This window comes from Asterias amurensis, chromosome 12, assembly GCF_032118995.1.
Source record: "Asterias amurensis chromosome 12, ASM3211899v1".
In the NCBI taxonomy this organism is placed as follows: Eukaryota; Metazoa; Echinodermata; class Asteroidea; order Forcipulatida; family Asteriidae; genus Asterias; species Asterias amurensis.
The window spans coordinates 4,898,851-4,920,908 of record NC_092659.1 but is presented as its reverse complement, the minus strand read 5'-3'; the positions used below and the strand labels follow the sequence as shown (position 1 = coordinate 4,920,908).

At 39.5% G+C, this 22,058-nt stretch overlaps 1 protein-coding gene across 3 annotated transcripts in view; it reads left to right on the top strand.

Moving 5' to 3' along the window:
• The window catches only part of LOC139945605 (fibronectin type-III domain-containing protein 3A-like), a 127,925-nt gene that overhangs the window by 69,753 nt on the left and 36,114 nt on the right, over positions 1-22,058 (top strand). For 2 of the 3 annotated variants that reach the window (XM_071943013.1, XM_071943014.1), the window contains exon 5: positions 18,184-18,406. In XM_071943013.1, the coding sequence (XP_071799114.1) occupies positions 18,184-18,406 (223 nt within the window). The remainder of the gene's footprint in view (positions 1-18,183; positions 18,407-22,058) is intronic. The other variant, XM_071943015.1, reaches the window with a different exon arrangement.

The following is a 22,058-nucleotide window of genomic DNA, read 5'->3' as shown; positions in this document are numbered from 1 at the left end:
CCCGACTTTGCAATGTGGAGCATTCTATGGTTTTCTCTTGAAAAGTTGTGTGAATTTTTTTGTGAAAAAAAATAAATAAAAAATAACCACCCCTAAGACAAATGCTTACGTAGTTAGTAAAAATTGGTGAGAAATTGGCTGGCAGTCTGCACTTAGCGGCCCAATATGCTAGCTTGTGCATTGGGAGAACCCTGGTGTACAGGGCCCAATTTCATGGAGCTGCTAAGCACAATAATTTGCTAGGCATGAAATTTCTTCCTTGATAAAAACAAGATTACCAGCGGGACCCAGCTTGTCATTTCACTGGTTGGTCAGCTTTTTTACTATTCCATATTTCAAGAAATAGAGTATGCTTTTCTCACTGAAGTAGCCAGTCGGACTACTTACTGAGAATTCCGACTGGTCCTTTTGGTTTTTTAACTGGCATTTGGCCAGCGGACCATTGTTTAGGGAAAACGCTGATGGTGTGTCAACTGGCATTTGGCCAGAAGACCCACTGTTTAGGAATAACACTCACTGTGATACCAGTCATTTGCTGTCCAGTATACATGGGCGCGTGTCCTAGGGCATTTCTTGGGCCATTCACCTGTTAATGCCATGTAAACATGTCCCACACAGCGGCTGTCAATGGACATGTTATGTATCCTAGGGCAGTTGGTTCAAGCAACGATTACCTGAACTTGGCACATTCCAACCAATAGTAGGGCTGTAGGCTTCGTTTTTGAAAGGGCAAGGGCATTTTCTCCTTGGTAAAGGGCACCCCTCTGAGGAAATTGTAAATTTCTACTGCCAGAGCATTTCAAAGGGCACCAAGGCAATGACCAGGGGGCATGGAGGCAATCGCCTTTGCTGCCTCTGTGAAGTATCAGGCCTGCATTAGCTGTGTTTGACTTAATTGTTATGCCCCCATCATGGACATCGCACAGCATTATCCTAGAGAGACCCCATGCTTGAGTCAGCATAATGCCCCCAAATAGGGTCACCATCTGGAGGGCCTTTGGAGTCCTTTAGGGTGCCTGATGTTTGACAGGGAGGAAACTAAATGAAGGATAAACGGCCGGGCTGGTGTCAGTTTCAAAGCAATGCTGGAAAAGTACACAGAAGTAGTTTTTTATTATAATGTAATAATACTGTTGCACAGTTTCCTTAAACTGTAAAGCATACACAATTTTCCGCCTTTGCTCTGAAAAGTCAGACGTGCTGATGTCTTTGTCACCAGACAGCGGTTTATATACACAAATCTGTTTGCAAAAAATCCCCTTCAGTGGTGGATTTCACAAAGGTAGTCCTAACTTAGGACTAGTCCTAGGCAATGCTAAGAGATTGGACCAGTCCTAAGTTAGGATAGTTACTGGTCCTAAGTTAGGACCAGTGCTATCTCTTAGCATTGCCTAGGACTAGTCCTAAGTTAGGACTACCTTTGTGAAATCCACCCCAGGTCCCAGAAAATCCCCCGAATCACGTACAAATTTAAGTGCCAGGCACAATGTTGAACAGGGGAACTAGAGATGTTAGGTTAAAAGGTTTAGGCCCTACCCATTTGAAATTGACAGCGACTAAAACTTTCAAGGGATGTCTCGAGAAATTTGAACTGTAAAGTTTGTTTATCTCTGAAACAGAATGCTCAGTGAAAAGGTATTTGCTTCATAACACATTAAACAACTTTAAAGAGAGCGCCAACAAGTTAATCCGGAGTTTGTTGGTTCAAATCCCTCTCAAGTCGATTTATTTTCTTGTTCAACCCCAAATTGTATACAATTTTACCCAATCAGTTTCCTTAGTGATATATTGTTTGATATTGTTTTTTCTTTGGGGGGGGGGGGGGGGGGTTGTAGATTATCATTTTTTACTGCTCATCTTTTCTTTCTTATTTCGGCCTCTGGTCATGTTCCCAAATGTCATAGAGGGGGATCCGAAAGCGGTCTACAGCGGAAGTTTTGAATTGCCGTGCCGTCTTGTTCGTAATGCATGACCTGGCTTGTGTTTCACACAGGACATTCGAGCCTACTTATATGTCTATCATAAAAGTGCATTTTAAAGGCAGTGGACACTATTGGTAATTGTCAAAGACTAGCCTTCACAGTTGAGGCAATTTTCCACGAACTTGATTTCGAGACCTCAAGTTTAGAATTTGAGGTCTTGAAATCAAGCATCAGAAAGCACACAACTTCATGTGACAAGGGTGTTTTTTCTTTCCTTATTATCTCGCAAATTCGACGACCGATTGAGCTCAAATTTTCACAGGTTTGTTATTTTATGCATATGTTGAGATACATGTACACCAAGTGAGAAGACTGGTCTTTGACAATTACCAATAGTGTCCACGATCTTTAATTAAGTGCCATCATTAGCAGAGGTTTTTTTTCTATGCGTCAGGAGTGTGTTTCGAACAGATATGGCTCTAGTGTTTCTGATCATCAGATCAGAGTGTGGTTGTGAGTCCCAGTCAGGACACCTGTGTCCCTTAAGCAAGACACTAAACCAATGTGCTTTGTCCTTAGGATGAGACGTAAAGCAGTTGGTCTCGTGTGTCGTGTAACGCACTTAAAAGAACCCAGTGCACCTATCGAAATAAGAAGGGGTTCGCCCAAGTTTTCCTAGTTTGATTGGCTGCATATTGAACCACAGACCCTTGAAAACCATTAGGAGTAGGTCTCATAGTTCAAACGTACATGTTGTCCCACATTGCTTGTAGGAAAATACTGATTGATGAAGCGCCCTGACAATCACTGGGTGACGTATATGAACGCTATTATAATAAGCCATTATTGTTTTTATTATTATTATTACTACCCACGCCCCCGCCCTACCACCCTCTCCTGAATGACGTCCTTAATATAATTTGAATGTCCACCAAAGCAGATCAAAACAGCAGTAGAATTACTCTGAAAATACGATCCGTTACAGAAAACCGAACAAGACTCAAATGTCAAGCAGCATGTGAGATACAAATTTGCATTTGGACGCGGGATTTTTTTTTCTTCCTTTTTCTTTCTGGTGTGAGATAAGAGATGATTGAGATGTCGAAACTAGGACTCTGTGATGACGGAAGAATAGCTGTTAGAGGTGGGCGTAGAGACGCTCGGAAGATTTACTGCTGGACTTTTAGAACTAACAGATTGTGTCACTGCGTTGCGTTGAAAAGTTGCCAAAAATTTACAAATTTCTTTTGTGTATTCAAAACACAAATTGTTGATTTTGGCTTTATAATCAATGCACACCAAAAAACCCTGCTACACACTAACCAAGACTATACCATCATAAATGTGAAGAAGCCAAGATGGTCTTTGGGGAGATTGGGTTAAAATGTTTGGGTCATAGGATATACAGACGGTTGCCTCCAGGAGAGCAGACTATTTCCGTTGTCTGTCACTTTCGATAAAAATAGAGGCTGAAACCAGTCTGATTTGACAGTAAGAGTTCACGCCCCCTGGTAGGGGATCGGCATTCTTTGGCTTAAAGGCACTGGACACTCTGGGTAATAACTCACAGAAATCCTTGGCATAAAAACTTACTTGGTAACAAGTGATGGAGAGCTGTTGATATTGATAGTATAACACATTGTATGAAACGGCTACCTCTGAAGTTACTATTTTTTTATATATATAATTTTTTACCTACATATTAAAAGACTTCAGGCCTGCGACCTTTTATTAGGAATCTGCATCGCACACAAATAAATGCAACAGGGGTGTTTATTTTGTTTATTCTTCTCTCGCAACTTCGGTGACCAATGAGTCCAACCTTTCACAGATTTTATGCATATGTTGCGCTACACTAAGTGGGAATACAGGTCTTTGACAATTATCAAAGGTGCACAGCGCCTTTAATGTAGTAAGATTGTAAGAAAGGTAATCCTGAAGATTCAGATCATGGCGTCCTCAAAAACCCTTCCACCCCCCAAATGATTTCTTCTGATCATGTAATTACCCTGCAGGATTTCAGAAATTTCAGAGTGAAAGTTTTTTGTGACGTTACCAATCTCTATAGGATGTCAGGAATTGGTTATCTCGTAAGGGGAAATATATTTTAAAATTTACGTTGGATCTTAATTGGGAAACTAATTGTGGTATGGAATATTCAGTCATTTAAATCTCTCTTCATAACATAACATAACATGAGTTCAAAAAGTGAACGCTCGCTGGAACTTTTGGAGTTTTTTTAAGCAAAGGTTTTGATTTGGGTTGTACGGTTTCGCTGGACCATGCTAGTCTTTTGTGTGATTAAACAAAGTGGTTTAGGAGCTTGGGGTTTCTAGATAGTGAGAACGCTGGTACCAGACATTATTTAAATCCAACTGTCAAATGGCTTATTAGGACACAGTCTAAGATAACTAAGTTGTTCAAACACTAGAAGGTATGGTAGAATAGATTATATATATACATCTATTGCTGAGATTGTTGTCTTGTTCTCTTGTTGTGGTTTCTTATGGTAGTGCTCTTAAAGACACTGGACGCTATTGGTAATTGTCAAAAACCAGTCGTCTCATAAAACTCATAAAATAACAAACCTGTGAAAACTTGAGCTCAATTGGTCGTCAAAGTTGCGAGATAATAATGAAAAAAAAAAAACAATGAAAAAAACAAAAAACCTTGTCATGAAAGGTTGTGTGTTTTCAGATGCTTGATTTTGAGACCTCAAGTTCTAATTCTGAGGTTTCGAAATCAAATTCGTGGAAAAATACTTGTTTCTCGAAAACTACGTTACACTACTTCAGAGGGAGCCATTTCTCATAGTGTTTTATACTATCAACAGCTCCCACTTTATACTCGTTACCAAGTAAGGTTTTATGCTTATAATCATTTTGAGTAGTTACCAATAGTGTCCACTGCCTTTAAGAGTCATCCTCCTCGAATTCAAAATAATAAACTTTCTAGGACAGGAGGTTGTCAGCACTTTAGTTTTATCTCACCAGGAATAACAATATCTTTGTCATACTGTATCCAAGGAACTCGCCGACAAGACAAGTTCAAGTGTTTAAGCTTTGCAGTACACTCTTAAGCAACGGAGTCCTTGTATAAAGCTGATTTAATTTCTCACTTAAGCAACTCCAAATGTCATGGTTCTACCATGGTTTCTGCTAATCCCTTTCTGGTTTTCTGTTGGTTAGGTCGAGCCAAGGCCAAGTGAATAAAAAATTATGTTTAGCGTCTTGCCCCCCCTTTTTTTAAAAGGAGGTTTTTTTATTATTAATTTTTTTATCAATGTTGTTATAAATATATAAAAACTGCTTACAGAAACATTTTTAAGACAACTGGCCGGGCTATTTTCTCAAATTACATTGTTAAATCTGCGATCAGAGAGAAAAAAAAAGAAACCTCTTAAAATTGAAAAGAAAGCAGGCTGGAGGACACTAGACACGTTTTATTTTAGATGGCCTAAGTGAAAAGGTCACAATCTTGAATCTTCTTTGAAGAGACTGTGCCTTATCCTTTAATATCTGCCCAACATCTTCGGTGCCCTTTTGCACCTTGTATACCTGAGGCAGGCAGGAACCCTGCTGAGCTGTACACAGGCGACGTCTTAAAGGAATATGAAGAAGGCATTCAGTGTTTCTCCTGTTTGTCCTTTCCAGACCGCCTACTCTCGGTGACCAACTTTGCAGTTGTTTACTTCGAAGATTTGCCACGGAAAGTTCATTGATGAAACTGATAATTTGTCATATAAAATGTGTATGTGTTTTTTCTCTTCCCTCAATATATTGAAACCAAGAGACCTGATCAACAGAAATCAGTTTTAAGCCTGGTTCTTTTCTCTCCCTCTCTTAAGTCCATTAGTGCGTCCGCCGTCCCATGGTGGTCCGAGAAACAAACTCTCTCAAAGCCTCCCTGTCCAGAGCTGTTTGCATTAGCTCATGCATGTTATGTCTTTTCAGTGCACCAATGTTGTCAGTCCATCTGGCCTAGTTCATACTGCATGCAAAAGTGAAGCGAATTTTCTTGCTTCAAAATTTGACAAATTTTGACAAATTTTGTGTATATTTCCATTGAGCCGTGCTTAAGCAGATTTCTGCTTAGCAGGAAACCAGTCATAGAGGGTACAAGTGGAATGGTATTTGGTGTGGTAATCTGATTCTGGTAAGCACAATTGTTTGTGTTTACCAGCTCAATGAAATTGGACCCTTCTCAGGGTAACTGGTTTGATATTTCTTTTAATGCATGAGAAGGCCTTGAACTCTGGTCATAAAGAGGGGGCTGTTATTTCCTACTCTAGTAAAGGACACTATTATGAGAGGAAAACCTAGATGTTTTATTAAGGGAATCAATGTGTGGTGAAGAGGTTTTCAACTAGTGGTTTAATCCCAACGAGGCCTGGTTCTTGATAATTTTACCGAGACGAAGTATCGGCATGTATTTAGGCACTCTGTACAGTTCCTTTAAAGGCATGTATTTAGGCACTATGTACAGTCCCTTTAAGAGAATGTATTAGGCAGTCTGTAAACACAGTCTCTTTAAAGGGGATGTATTTAGGCAGTCTGTAACGCAATCCCTTTAAAGGGGATGCAGTCTGTAACACAGTCCCTTTAAAGGGGATATATTTAGGCAGTTTGTAATTACATGAATCTGGCTGTAACTGTGTTGAAACGCTATCAGTCGGCATGGTAATCAGATGGAAGTTTAACATGTGTCAAGCATCCTGATAAATTAGACCTTCAGACATGTTTTTGTTTTTTGTTTCTTGACAAATTGCTCTTCAAGTACACATCAGAGCAACATGATATCCGTTTCCAATTTAAAATGAAAGTTTTACATACAATTTTGCAAGATTTAGTTGACAAATTATAAAAAGTAAGTTTGTTTCAGTGTATGGTGGAGGGGTGGGGCTGAGCGGTCTAGTTGACTGGACTGAAGTTCTGGTTTTGTCGGTGGCAGAGTGTGGGTTTGAATCCCAATTGTGGCATGTGTGTCCTTGAGCAAGGCACTTGACGGTAATAGCTTCATTCTTCAGATCGGGATGTAAAGCAGTTGGGCCTGTCGCTGTACCTGGTACATTTCTTTTAAAGGCACTGGACACCTTTGGTTATTTTCAAAGACCAGTCTTCTCACCTGGTGTATCTCAACATATGCATAAAATAATAACAAACCTGTGAAAATTTGAACTCAATTGGTCATCGAAGTTGCGAGAGAATAATGGAAGAGAAACACCCTTGTTCCACGAAACTGTGTGCGTTTAGATGCTTGATTTCGAGACCTCAAAATCTCACAATGACCTCACAATGTGTTATACTATCAACCTCTCCCCATTACTCGTTACCAAGTGAAGTTTTATGCTAATAATTGTTTTGAGTAGTTACCAATAGTGTCCATTGCCATTAAAGGCACTGGACACCTTTGGTCATTGTCAAAGACCAGTCTTCTCACCTGGTGTATCTCAACATATGCATAAAATAACAAACCTGTGAAAATTTGAACTCAATTGGTCGTCAAAGTTGCGAGAGAATAATGGAAGAGAAACACCCTTGTTGCACAAATTTTGCTTGAACTCAAGACCTCAGCTGCTGAGGTCTCAAATTCAATTCAAATATTTTAGTGAGCCGTTTCTCACAATGTTTTTTACTACTATCAACAGCTCTCGCTTGTATTATCGCTTTAAAACAAATGTTCTTGTATTAGAGATAAGCGATAAGCGCAAACGCTGATAATAATGTACTTGTTCATGTTCCTACTTGGCAGCAGAATGTCAAGGGTACTCGATGAGTACGATGTAATGATTAATGCCTGGTACTACAAGTCAAACAACACCCCCCCTTCCTTCCATCTGATGGCGAGTTGACAGCCTGTCAGTATGCATACCCCCCACATAATAAACATTAAATGGTTTGGGTACATTTTGTACGACACAAAACATAAAAGTCCACTTTAAACTGAAGAAAGCTTCCCTTAAAATATTACTTGCTGAGGTACTGTAATGTTTTTGAGAAATGAGTAATTTAACAATTTCACAAAAATAATATTCGTCTCGGTGAAACGGATTTACACAACTCTTCTGAAAACATTGTTCTGAAGGCCACACCAAGGGGGCAACAAAGGCCAAGATGAGGGGCAACAAAGGCCATGTCCCGCTATAATAACTCTTGGCCCACTGCACATAACGACTATACAAGACTTTTTTTAATCTTTGAAAGAGCAAGGCAAGTTTATAATTTTTGAAATGGGCAATTGAAAAATCTTCAGTTCTATGGGAATGTTCTGAAGGAGCAACAAGGCCAAAACAATGTTGGGGGGGGGGGGGGCAACTAAGGACAAGATGACACGCAACCGAGGCCAAGATGAGGGACAACAGAGGCCACCACGTCCACAGTAGGCCCGCTGAACAAAAAGGCGAAGGCTTGTGTTTGTCGCTGACGTTACTGTCGCAATTTGTTCCAATGGATTTTCACATGCACTGTGTCCCTTTCCACTCTACATATGTCACTCTAAATGTTCTCTATAGCATGTAGACATACATGTAATTGGTTGAGTGAGTCCATATGGTCACTTCTCCAATACAGAGCTGCTGTGTGATGTCGTTTAATGTAGTGTATGCTCCCATGATGCTACTGTATCAGCCATACAAACGGAATAATCAGCAGCGTATAATGTGCACTACCTTTTAACATACATGCGCTGTAGGTGCGTATTTTACATGGTGTACATGTACATGTACAATGATAACGGATGTGAGCTACCTGCAGACATAACTTGCAGACAAGATAGATATTCGTTCCTTTGTTCTTCTGATTTTCGAATAGCTCTCAGAAAATCTGTAAGATTTTTGTAAGGCTATACATTAGCGAGGTGAAATCTAGACTTTTCATTTCACGAGGTGAAGCTGAGTGAAATGGAAAAGCTCAGGTTTTTATGCACAGATTATATTCTGCAACAATGTAAAATCAAAATGGGTCAGGCCTGGAATTACATGTAGGGCATGGAGTCCATGGCCTTCGCTGCCCCCTGGTCTTGGCCTTGGTGCCCCTTCGGAAGTTCCCCATAGACTTTAAGATTTTCCAATGGAAGTGCCCTCTGCGAAATGAAAATGGGCTTGCCCTTTCAAAGATGAAATTCGAGGCCTGAAATGCGATCATGTTTTATATTATTTCCTGGTCATTTGAAATTCTTTTTCACAACAAACACAAATTTGACACGGACACTTGCCAATGTCGTTCTCTAAAAATATAGAAACCCAATCTTCTAAACAACATGGAAGACTCCATGTAGACACAGTCCCTCTCCATTGTGACATGACCGTACCTCATTTGGTCAAATGATCGGGGAGCGATGGTTTTGGAAAAGGCGCTGCGAAGCGTTTTAAAATAATCCATATAGGACTCCTATATTAAATTTTGGAGCATTGTGGCAGTAAACATGGCATGACACCAGAATGGCAAGGAGCTATGGGTGCTGTACACTGACTGTGTATTAATCATTAATAGCCTAAAAACCTCAACACTTATAAGCCCTTAGACTACTCAATAACATTTGACCACTTGTTCTCACTGGTCAAATATCATACTGGAACATTGAAGGTGTGGGGGCAGTTGGAGGGGGTGGCTTTAAAATGGATAACATAACAGAGTGGAGAAAGAAAAAAAAAATGAAAGGAAAGTGATGACCTTCCCAATATCCCACCCCCATTTATTTTTTTTATGAATATTTCAATAGCTAAACGCAAATGCCCCACCCACAAGATGTTTTATGTTGTGATTTATTAACATTATATTGTCATTTACACTACGTACACTGATGTGTGATGCATAACTATTGTGTACTCAACTGTCAAATCTGCAGGTGTACTTCCTTGTATAGCAGAGTAAAATGCTACACAGGTAAAGTATCAGTAGCTTCTAAAAAGTATTGGATTGCTACTCTATATAAGCATTAAAGCCATCAGACACTTTCGGTAAACAGTATTGTCCAAAGGCCCACACTTCGTGTATCACAACTTCTATATAAAATAAAAATCTGTGAAAATAAAGGGAAAACCCACCCTTGTTTCCGCACGCTTTGCCGTGTGTTTTAAATAAATCCGTAATTCTCGCTATTGAGAAATGATAATATTTTTTTAACGTTTTCTCAAAAAGTAAAGCGTTTCATGGAATGATATTTCAAGAGAAGTCTTTCACCATTACCTTTTGCAAACCCTGTAAGTTATTTGTAAATCTGTGAACTTGTTTGTTTTGTTTTATGTTCCGAAAGTGTATAATGGTTTTTAAGGCACTGGACACTATTGGTGATTGTCTTGGTGTATCTCAACATATGCATAAAATAACAAACCTGTGAAAATTTTAGCTCAGTTGGTTGTCGAAGTTGCAAGATAACGAAGTTATGTGCTTTCAGATGCTTGATGTTGAGACCTCAACATCTAATTCTGAGGTCTCGAAATCTAATTCCTGGAAAATTACTTCTTTCGCGATAACAACGTCACTTCAGAGGGAGCCGTTTCTCACAATGTTTTATACTATCAACAGCTCCCTTTACTCGTTACCAAGTAAGGTTTTGTGCTAATAATTATTTTGAGTAATTACCAATAGTGTCCACTGCCTTAAAGTGTGCACAAAACAAGTTCAGTCTGAATATTTTGCCATGCGAAAATTCTGGATGAAACTGTTCCCTGGTACTACTTCTGGGTAGGGGGGATTGGGAACACGTGGGACTACATGGGGATGCCCTCCGAACAAAATATGAGAGAAAACAGGGTCAAGAAGTAACTTTTTATTTCCATTGACCTGTCTGAGGTGATCTTAATGTAGAATGGTGATCGTAAGCCCAGAATTGGGAAAAACATTTATGCAAAATAGGCAAACAATTCAAGGAACCAGTGTAAGAAGACGATACCCCTCCCTATAAAACATCCCCTTTTTAGCTTTGTCAAGAATAGAGAGTTAATGACAAAGCATTATGGTGTGGTCAAGGCATGTTTTCAATCTTTGCCAAATGTTGTGCAGTCTTTAAAGGGTGGCTGCAGTGTTTTTTTTTTTTTTTTAATTTAAACGATTAAACATGACTTTTTAAACCTGAAATAATTTTTATTTTTTTTATATTTAATGCGCAAGTATTTTAAAAGTGGTTTTCAAGAGATTAGGGGAACCCACCCCGCCCCTAAAAGGGAGCCTTCATGTGACGTCATGTCGGGAACCCGAGCCGTCGGGTCCCCTGGCTGTGTGCATATAGAGACGTGTGCATTGTGTGGCCTGGTACCTAGGCGCGTGTAGTTAGGAACCAGACTCTTTTTGCCGACGATATGTTTGAATTCCCAACGTGACGTCGATGGTAGGGGGGCGGTAACAATCCACAAAAGGGGGGGGGCATGACTTATTCGCTGATTACGCAAGTGAGATATGACGGGGAAAAAACAAAACACATTTTATTGATGTTCAATACATATATCAGAAATAAATGACAGCAAAATTAACTGTTTTATTTTAATTCACTGCAGCATCCCTTTAAAATGATATCATCATCACTTGTATTCATCCAGATTATTAAATATCAGTACCCATCAATCATTCACAGATATTAATCTCTTTGAAATTGCTATATCAAATCACAAATGACTTGCCAGCGCTCTTCTGTTAAAGGAACACGTTGCCTTGGATCGGACGAGTTGGTCTATAACTGAGCGTTTGTAACCGTTTTTATAAAATGCATATGGTTGGAAAGATGTTTTAAAAGTAGAATACAATTATCCACACAAGTTTGCCTCGAAATTGCGTGGTTTCCTTTTACTGTACGAACTTACACGGTCGGCCATTTATGGGAGTCAAAAATGTGACTCCCATAAATGGCCGACTGAGTTAGTCGACGAGATAAAAAGAAAACCGTGCAATTTCGAGGCATGTTTGTGTGGACCATTTTATTCTACTTTTACAACTTACTTTTACAACATCTTTCTACCCATATGCATTTTATAAAAAACAGTTACAAACGCTTTTCAAAGATCAACTCGTCTGATCCAAGGCAACTGTTCCTTTAAAGGCACCGAACACTATTGGTAAAGAGTCAAGATAATTGTTAGCATAAAAACTTACTTGGTAACGAGCAATGAGAGCTGTTGATAAAATAAAACATTGTGAGAAACGGCTTCCTCTGAAGTAATATAGTTTCTGAGTAAAGAGGTGAATTCTCTCCAAGTATTACAAGTTGTCAGGCCTGGAGTCTTTTATAGGCATCTGAAAGCACACAAATTTGTGCAACAAGGTTGTTTTTTCTTTTATTATTCTTGTGCAACTTTGATGACAGTTTAGTCCAAATTTTCACAGATTTGTTATTTGATGCATGTTTTGATACACCAAGTGAGAATACATGTCTTTGACAATTTACAAAGGTGTCCATCGCTTTAAGGGACAAGGAGATCCATTATCATAACGCCAGTCAACCATGACAATCTTATGCATAGGGGAAAAAGAAAGGAGAAAAAAGCCAGTAATGAATATTCATATAATTAAAGGGGCTTCATTAGTTTTCACTTTTGAGTCCCAATTGGGTTAAGAACTGTGGTTTGAATGATTGAGTGTGCCAGCCTGTAATGATAGTGTGGTGACTGCCTAGGAAGTACAGAGTACACATATACAAGAGGTTGTTTACGACTTCAAAAAGTGTATTAAAAAGCTGATACTCAAACAGTAGATTTTTTTTTTTCCCTTTTTTTTTGTGGGGGGGGGGGGGTTAAAAAGTGCTCCCTGTAGGACCTTAAAGGCAGTGGACACTATTTGCAATTACTCAAAATAATTATTTGCATAAAACCTTACTTGGTGACGAGTAATGGGGAGAGGTTGATGGTATAAAACATTGTGAGAAACGGCTCCCTCTGAAGTGCCATAGTTTTCGAGAAAGAAGTAATTTTCCACGAATTTGATTTCGAGACCTCAGATTTAGAACTTGAGGTCTCGAAATCAACCATCTAAACGCACACGACTTCGTGTGACATGAGTGTTTTTTCTTTCATTATTATCTCGCACGTTCGATGACCGATTGAGCTCAAATTTTCACAGGTTTGTTATTTTATGCTTATGTTGAGATACACCAACTGTGAATATGGGGTTAGACTTTGTAATTTTATAGTGCTTTTTTAATGTAGCAAAGAATGTTGGGTATTGCTTCAAGTCCTGAAAGTTGCATTGGTCTACTGAAAGAGTCATCTATCTTGCCTAGATACATGTACTATGAATGTCTCGAGAGAAAACAGTTTCCATTGTAAGCCTACACGTAAGCTGGATTTGACATAGTTCAGAAAGTTCTATTTCTCTCACATAGTGTAATGAGATGCTCTCTCATCGTTCATTTGACTGCCACTTTCTTGAAGGGTGTCTAGACATGAAATTGTTATTAGTTTGACATTTTTACCTTTTTTATTTACGAAAAAGGCCAACCCCCCCTTATTAAGGTATTGGATATGCCTCATTGAATAAGCGTGTGTTCTGTTCACTCATGCTGAAAATGGTAAGCCTTCGCTGATAAATGCGAATTAATTATGTAAAACTCAGTTGCCATGGTAACTTGATGTTTAACAGCAAAGCAGAAACTGACCATGCAAAGAATTTGTATGATCCATCACATGAATGAACAACGAGGGGGTGACTGACATGGCTATTGTACTTGCCTTTTGGCTCATGTACATTGTAAGTCATTGGTCATTTCACGTCAGGGATGAGATTGTTCAGACTTTTGGCTGAATTCAGATTCTTTATGTTGGCCTGGTGAAGAAAATCAGACAAAATTTTTTTCACGACTATAGAAATCCCGCTCATCGGTCTACTCTTCTAGTGCTTTAGATACTGTTTCCGAAAGGGGTTACCAACAGGTAGAAATGGCATCATTTCAACAAACCTTTGAATTTGTAGCCGAGTTTCAGACTTTTTCGTTCGTAATGACTCTCACCCCTGGCATTGTTAACCTTTCGTCAAGTGTCGAGTGTGCTTCACTTAGGTGTTTTACCAACCTATTCAAATATGAGTGATGCACCCACCTCACTACTCTCAATGAATACCTTGCTCATTGTTTTCACTGACCACCTCTTACAAGGCTGATACTTCACGGGGGCAGTGAAGGCGATTGCCTCCGTACCCCCTGGTCATTGCCTTGGTGCCCTTGGTAGAAATTTACCTCCTTCTCAAAAACTTCGTTACTTCAGAGGGAGCCGTTTCTCACAATGTTTTATACTATCAACAGCTCTCTGTTGCTTGTTTTCAAATAAGTTTTTATGCCAATAACTATTTTCTGTAATTAACAAACGTGTCCGGTGCCTTTAAGAAGTCTCTCCTGTGAAGTCAATTTAAGTGCTACTCTATGGAGAATCACTGATGTCATTGTGCTCAGAGAATCTCAACACAAGAGTGTAGATTGAAAATTCTAGCCATGCCACACACACACACACACATACACCAGTAATCTGGCATCGTCTCTAAACACCTCTGTGCTCAACTATGTGGAAAATATCGTCAGCAAGTTAAAAAAAAAAAAAAAAAAAAAGCCTTGTAGAGAATTATGTAAAGCTGTGTTGCCATGGTTACTTGGTGGTTTACAGCGAGAGCAGACAGTGACCTCTCATTGTGCAGAGATGAATGGGGTGTGCTGCGGAATGCCTCACAGTGAATGTGTTTACCCTGTAATCACATCTGAATGTGAAGGGAGGGTCTCGGACACTTATTCTGAAGGGAGTGTCTAAAATGTTTGACGAGACTTTGATAGGCTCCCTGTGGGAATGCTAGCTGTTCTCCACTGGAATGCTAATGTGGCTTTTCTGAAAGTTCTGTTTTTTTTGTAATGTTTTTGTAATGCTCATTATCCCATAAATAAACATTCTGTTTGGACGGTAACATTAACAACTTGGTATTTCACTCACTTACATTTGTGTACATTGATGTGTGACACGCAGTGTTTTCTTAGTCCTGTTGGAAAACAAATCATGGGCTACTCAAGTGGGACTCGAACCCACAAACCCAACCCCTTTATTTTGTTTGCGTGTCGCATCTGAATGTGAAGAGAGGGTCTCGGACACTTATTCTAAAGGGAGTGTCTGAAATCTTTGACGGGACTTTGATAGGCTCCCAGTGGGAATGCTCACTGTTCGCCACAGGAATGTTAATGTGGAGCTTCAGAGATTTGTTTCCCCTTTTGTTTCTTTCTTTTAGAACCGTTGGTTTCAACCCGATGTTTCGATCATCGAGTTGAAACCAACAGTTCTTTTCAGAACCACCCCAACTCGGGGGATCATACTGATCGAAATGTCGAGTTGAAACCAACAGTTCTTTTCAGAACCACCGCAACTCATTTGGAGATAGTCATTACATTGTGTTATTGCAAACTTTCCATATCGGTTTTCCACCATGCAAAGTTTCAAATCCTACTTCGTTACATGGATGCTTTTCAATGCTGAAATAGCCAGCTGGACCACTTGGAGTGGGCATCTGGTGTTTTAACTGGCATTTGGCCATCCGCGCCAGCGGACTATTGTTAAGGGAGAACGCTGTTAATCCCTTGTCCAGCTTCATGAAAACACACTAAAATATGTCCTTTAAAGTGTTGACAAACTGAAACATACAGTCAAGAAAAAAATGTAAGATGTTTAGTCCACTGTATGGGGTGAAGATATTGCATTGTTTTTGTTTACAGTGGGTCACGAAAATAGAGAGAATTTGGTAAACCACATCTATGCATGGAATGTCAATGCCATTATGGAACCATGTGTTTGTGGTTGGAACAAGATGGGTGATATACAACAACATTGCCATCAATGTGATTTATTATTAGTGGCATATCATGGCTGAACAATCTAGTTCACCAGACCTAAGCTCTTGCGTTGTCGGCAGCAGAGTGTGGGTTCAAATCCCGGTCATGACACTCGTGCCCTTGAGCAAGGCACTTAGTCATAATTGCTTTGTAAAAGTCGGGAAGGCAAATGTAGTGCATTCTGCTCTATCAACCAGGGCCCAATTTCATGGAGCTGCTAAGCACTAAAATTTGCTTAGCGTGAAATTTCTTCCTTGATAAAAACAGGATTACCAACAAAATTTCCATTTGATGGAAATTGCGTGTTAACTGGTATTCAGCTGATGTTGGCTTATCCTGAAAACCACATGGAAATTTGGTTGGGAAAACCTGTTTTTATGAAGGCAAAAATTTCATGCTTAGCAAATTTTTGTGCTTAGCAGCTCTATGAAATTGGGCCCTAGCTCCTACAAGTGGATGATTCTCATGCCTATACATCCTTACGGACTGTGAAGGGGGTTACCCCTGTATCAGCCCCAGGAGTAGGTGGCAACATGTCCTTGGTGAAATTTTATTTGGGTCGATAGCCCAAATGTGGCTGTCTGGCCACGTGAGTAAGCTTGGACTATATCGCGGTAATATCGTCACGATACGATATTGAAACCAACATCGTCAATATCGATGTTGGTTTTGAAAATATCGTGATAGAGACGGTATATTCCGTTATTTCCAGAAAACGTCTTTTATTTAAGACCGCCTCCGCTAGTTTCGCTGAGGATGTCTAACAACCCTCACAGGAAAGTCAGATTTATTTGGGCTGATGCCATAAAACTCTGAGTTTTTCCCGACTTCGGAAGTAGAAATTTGGCTTAACCCATATACTCTGTTTACGTCTTCACATCTAGCCATGGTGGTCTCTCTTTTTAGGCATCGCCGAAGCAGGACCAACGAATTCTATAGGGTACTTTCAAATTTAAAAAATCTTCATGATATATCATCATTAATTTGACAATATTTAACCAACGATATATCGCCACTCACAATGTTCAATATCGTCCAGGATTACTTGGAGTTGGGCGATAAAACAAATTAAAATTAAAAATTATATTAAAATCCCCCCCCCCCCCACCTTTGTAATGCTCCGAAAATTTGGAACAACCTCCCAGTATGCATCAGAAATTGTAATTTTTTGACATTGTTCAAAAGATTTCTCAAAACTCACTTGTATCAGATGTAATTTTTTGGTAGTTATAAATGTTCCATTGGTTTTGCTCTTTACAGCGCTTTGATCTTGTTGAAAGGCGCTTTACAAATATTTAGTTGTATGTGTGTATTGTTGTTGTTCTCTCTCTGATTGCTCACTGGTCATATCCCTGGCTGCCTAGACTTTTTGGCTCGTACATCTCTCCTTGTGAGTCATGACACGATGATTGGAGTTGACATGGGATGAAGACTGTCTGGAATGCAAAATGAATATGACCTTAGGATGCTCCGATTTTTGTTTTGATTTTTTGTTTGTTTACAGTTGAGTCAGACTTTTATTTTCGTTCAATGAAAAACTGAGTTGTGTACATGATGGGTTGCTAGGTGATTTTCATATAGGCTTACCTGGTCCAGATTTTGTCAATGGTCAATGAAATGATTAGCAAGGGAACCAGTCAAGTGAAGTGAACATTGCTTAGTGTTTTTGAGTGGTAACCCATATTTGCTAAGCAGTGCTTATCAAATTTGGTGTTAGAAAGCTTTACAAATCTGGGATCTACATAGGGCTGGCATGATATTCTTCCTTCTTAAGTCTGACTTCTGATTTTTTAAGCAGAAAAATCCGCAAACTTGTGATTGAAATGCCTTAAAGGCAGTGGACACTATTGGTAGTTACTCAAAATAATTATTAGCAAAAATCTTTACTTGTTAACGAGTAATGGAGAGCTGTTGATAGTATAAAACATTGTGAGAAACGGCTCCCTCTGAAGTAATGAGTTTTTGAGAAAGAAGTAATTTTCTGCAAATTTGATTTCGAGATCTCACAACTAGACTATGAGGTCTCGAAATCAAGCATCTAAACTAACACAACTTCCTGTGAAAAAGGTGTTTTTTCTTTCATTACTTTCTCGCAACTTCGACGACCAGTTGAGCTCAAATTTTCACAGGTTTGTTATTTTATGCATAATATGTTGAGATACACCAAGTGAGAAGACCGGTCTTTGACAATTACCAATAGTGTCCAGTGTCTTTAAAAGCCTATTTAAGGCTACACATTGTGGGTATGTAGGTCAGCCTTTGTACTTCATAAACTTTGCAATTCTTTTTTTCCAAGGGCCAAATATCATACCTGATAAGGTTTTTGTTGACTACCGTTAAGTTGTTCAAACCTCCTGCCCTCTTGCACCCGTACCCCATAAAAGTCTCTACAACACATGTACTTCATGTTCGAACAATTATATAAATTTAAACAATCCTTTTAACAGCTTCTTTTTCTCTCAACCCTTCTCCACAGAAGATCCCCATTCCAAGAAGCTGAGGGATCTCCTCTCGAACATCCAGCCACCGGACGTGTTCAACAGAACGCCCCGCTCGGTCAACGTCAAATGGTCCCTGCCCCAGGTGCATTCTGGGAGTGTGGACTGTCTCCGCGATGACGACATCGACTTATCGACGGCCCGGTTTGAGCTTGTGCTGTCAGAGCGTAACAGGAGTGGTTCATCAAAGACGTTTTACTGGTAAGAATTCTCTTTTTGTCTTTATAATACAGGGTATTTTGAGTGAATGGTATTTCAAAGAGTATCACCCGCAAAAAAAAAAAAAAAATTAACTTTTACTTTTAATGGTCAGGAACCATGAAAAAAATTTAAAACGTTTCTTATAAAACACATAAGAATTGGTCACGTGGTATATTGTAGGGATCAAAAACTAATTTTGAGCACTTTATTTCACTGCTACTAATAATTGGCGGACTTTTTCGAGCAACGGCTCAAATGAAAGCTTGTAACTTTCTCTACCCCCATCTATTGAATTTTAAATCAGAATTTGTGGGTCAAATCGGCCAAAAATCTGACATAGCATCTTTTCATTGATGGGTTTTTAGCCGGGTTTTGAACTTGGTTTCAGTCTTGGCTTTTGTGATAAACCATGTTCCTAGGTTCAGCCTGTATCACCAACTTGAATAATCTGGAAAAAAAAAAAAAAAAACCCAAAACAGGGTGATACCTCCAGTTACAGTGCTTTCCCTTGAACTTCACTTCCTTTCTGCGGGTTTCGTGGTAAACAAAATCAGTGCTCGGTGGTCCCCAGTGGACGATGATTCACTGCCAAGGTTAGACTCAATGTGGCACACCGTCGCTGAAGAGTAAAGCGTGGCATTAATAGCCAAGCTTGATGTTTCAAATTCCCCCTGGCCGCTGTTGCTTCATAGGAATTTTAAAGCCTGTTTTGAAAACTTGACCTTTAGAAGCTGTATTTTGTGGCGGTTCTTGGTCCTGATTTTTGTTTTACTTTGATAGTGTTTGACTAGCCTGTTGGACGACTTGTTGTGGGCATACACGAGTCAGCAGCTGTTCAAACTGGCGAGTGGCCAGCAAAAACAAAAGTTGCAGTGGGGGGGGGGGGGTTCGTTAAGTTAATCTGGCCTGATACTGTTACAGAGGCATTGGATGCAGTTTCCGAAATGCATAGCCATTGCCTTGGTGCCCCTAGAAACTTTCAAGTATGACTTTGAAAATCCCTTATACACCCCCACCCCCCCCCCACCCATCACCGAACTCGTTCTTACTACATTCTGATAAATGTACATGTAGTCTTGGTGCAAGACGATAGTAATGTGCCTGAGGAGGAAGCGAGCAGGGGATTGCGACAGTCGAGTGATAGTGTGAATAGCAACAACGTCTTGCACCAAGACTACATTTTCCAGAATGTGAATAGCAACAACGTCTTGCACCAAGACTACATTTTCCAGAATGTTGTGAGAACAAGCTCAGTGTGATGGCGGTATAATAGAGGGAAAATACCTTGCCCTTATATATTTGGTTTGTGGTGACACCATGTGTGTATCTACTTGCTGGGTAGATTGAGAGTTTGTGTTGCTAGGGACTTCTACTTTTGCCTAAATCGATGAGCCTTCCTCATTGTTAACTACCATGAAGTGAGCTCTAATTGGTCTCAACGTTTCGAACTACATAGCTCTTGCCATCACCAGGAGACCTTGCCCTTACAAATAGTGTTGCGCGTGGTAACTGCATGCTTGATTTTCGATTCTTGACTTTTCCCCCATCTCAATGAAGTTTGCAATTTTTCCAGCAAGTTCCTCTCAACCGTTTGAAATTTCCTCAGCTGCACTGATTGTGTATAATGGTACAGAGAACTGCAGTGAACTCACTTTGTTCTTGGGTGTACTATTGTGTAGATGCATTCACCACATGATGTCATATTAAAGGCAGATTTGGTTTTATCTTATGCAGTAGAAGAGTTAACTGTGTACTGCATACATTAAGACCTATGTAGATCTATTCATTCACCGCATGATACATGTGGTGCATTTATCTTTAAAAACCACAGTGTATGATACTGAATGATCAGGCAGTAGGAGGGTTGACTATGTACATTACTATGTAGATCTATGCATTCATCACACGATATCATATTGCAGTCTGGCATAGTGTATCAATCTTTCAAAAATCACATTGGATGATATTGAATGGTCAGACAGTAGGAGGGTTGATTGTGAACTGTGTAGGTCAATGCCTCTACCACACGATACCATATTGCAGGCTGGCATCTTTCAAAAACCATGGTGGATGATATTGAATGATCAGACAGTAGGAGGGTTGATTGTGGCTTGTGTATGTGTAGATCCTATGCGTTCACCACATGATATCATATTGCAGTTTGGCATAGTGCATCTATCTTTACAAAACACAGAACTTTAATGATATTGAACGGTCAGACAGTAGGAGGGTTGATTGTGGACTGTGTAGATTTATGTGTTTACCAAATGGTATCATATTGCAGGCTGTCATAGTGCACATATCTTTAAAAACCACAGTGGATGATATTAAATGATGAGACAGTAGGAGGGTTGACTGTGAACTGTGTAGATATTCATTCACCACATCATATTGCGGCATGGCATGCACTTGTATATATGTAGTTTAGCTATCTTTAACAACTAAAGAAGATGTTTAATGGTAACATAGTAGGAGGGTTGAGTCATGCATGTATAGTGTTTATGGTGTTGCATTTGTACCTGGTTTACAGAATCTGATGTTTACCAAAAGATTTTGAACCAACAGTGCGTGTTGAATTTGTTTGTTCTTTTTATGAAAATAATATTTTGAGGTTTGTGGTGCATTGAATTTGAATTTATTTAAAATTTTTCCCGGTAATGAAAATTAAAGCTTCTCTTCGATTTGGACCGCTACCAAGTAATTTTCGCACAACTTACTAGAGCAAAGGGTTTCTTCCATGAAGAGGGTAAAAAAAAAGAGAGTCAAAACAGGACAAGCCATATTGCACGGTTTCCTGCCAGGCTCTATGTAGATTGAGGGAATCTGCATGGGAAGCCCCTTTTACTACGTCCTGACGCACGACATGTGAACATTATGTCATTTTATTTGGACAACATCGGAGCAGAAATAGACAGTGACTAAGCCTCACATGGCACTGATCATTCTCTCTTCCTTTGATTTGGCCATTCTTACAGTAGCCTCTTCCGAATACATGTTAAAGGAAGAGTTGTTTATACAGAAGGCAGGTTACCGTGGTCCAGTGGTTAGACTGCGGGACTCGTAATCATCAGGTTGTGGGTTTAAATGCCTCAAGCTAACCACTGATTTTGCAATGACTAAATTTAAGTATTGTCGGCTAGTTATTGAATCACAATTGTTTTTATTTTTGCAAGTTATAATTATAATCATAAACTTTAAAGGCACTATATACTCTTGGTAATTATTAAAACAAATTGTTAGCATACAAAATTACTTGGTAACGAGCAATGGTGAGCTGTTGATAGTATAAAACATTGTGAGAAACGGCTCACTCTGAAGCAACAGTGTTTTTGAGAAAGAGGTAGTTTCTTACTCAAATATTTTAACAACTTGGATTTTAACAGGCATCTGGGAAAGCATACGAGATTGTACAAGGGGTGTTTTTCTTTCATTATTCTCTTGCAACTTTGATGACCAATTGAATCAAAGCTAAACCTGCTGGTGCGAAGGAAAATAACCCTGACGATTCTAAACCTTTCCATCATTCTGAATCCATTACACATCCATTGTGATGCGCCGGGTTACACGTACACACATGAACAAAACCCTGCAAACACCGTCACACAATGAAATACAGCATCCATCATCATCGTCCACGACTGTTTAATTGTAA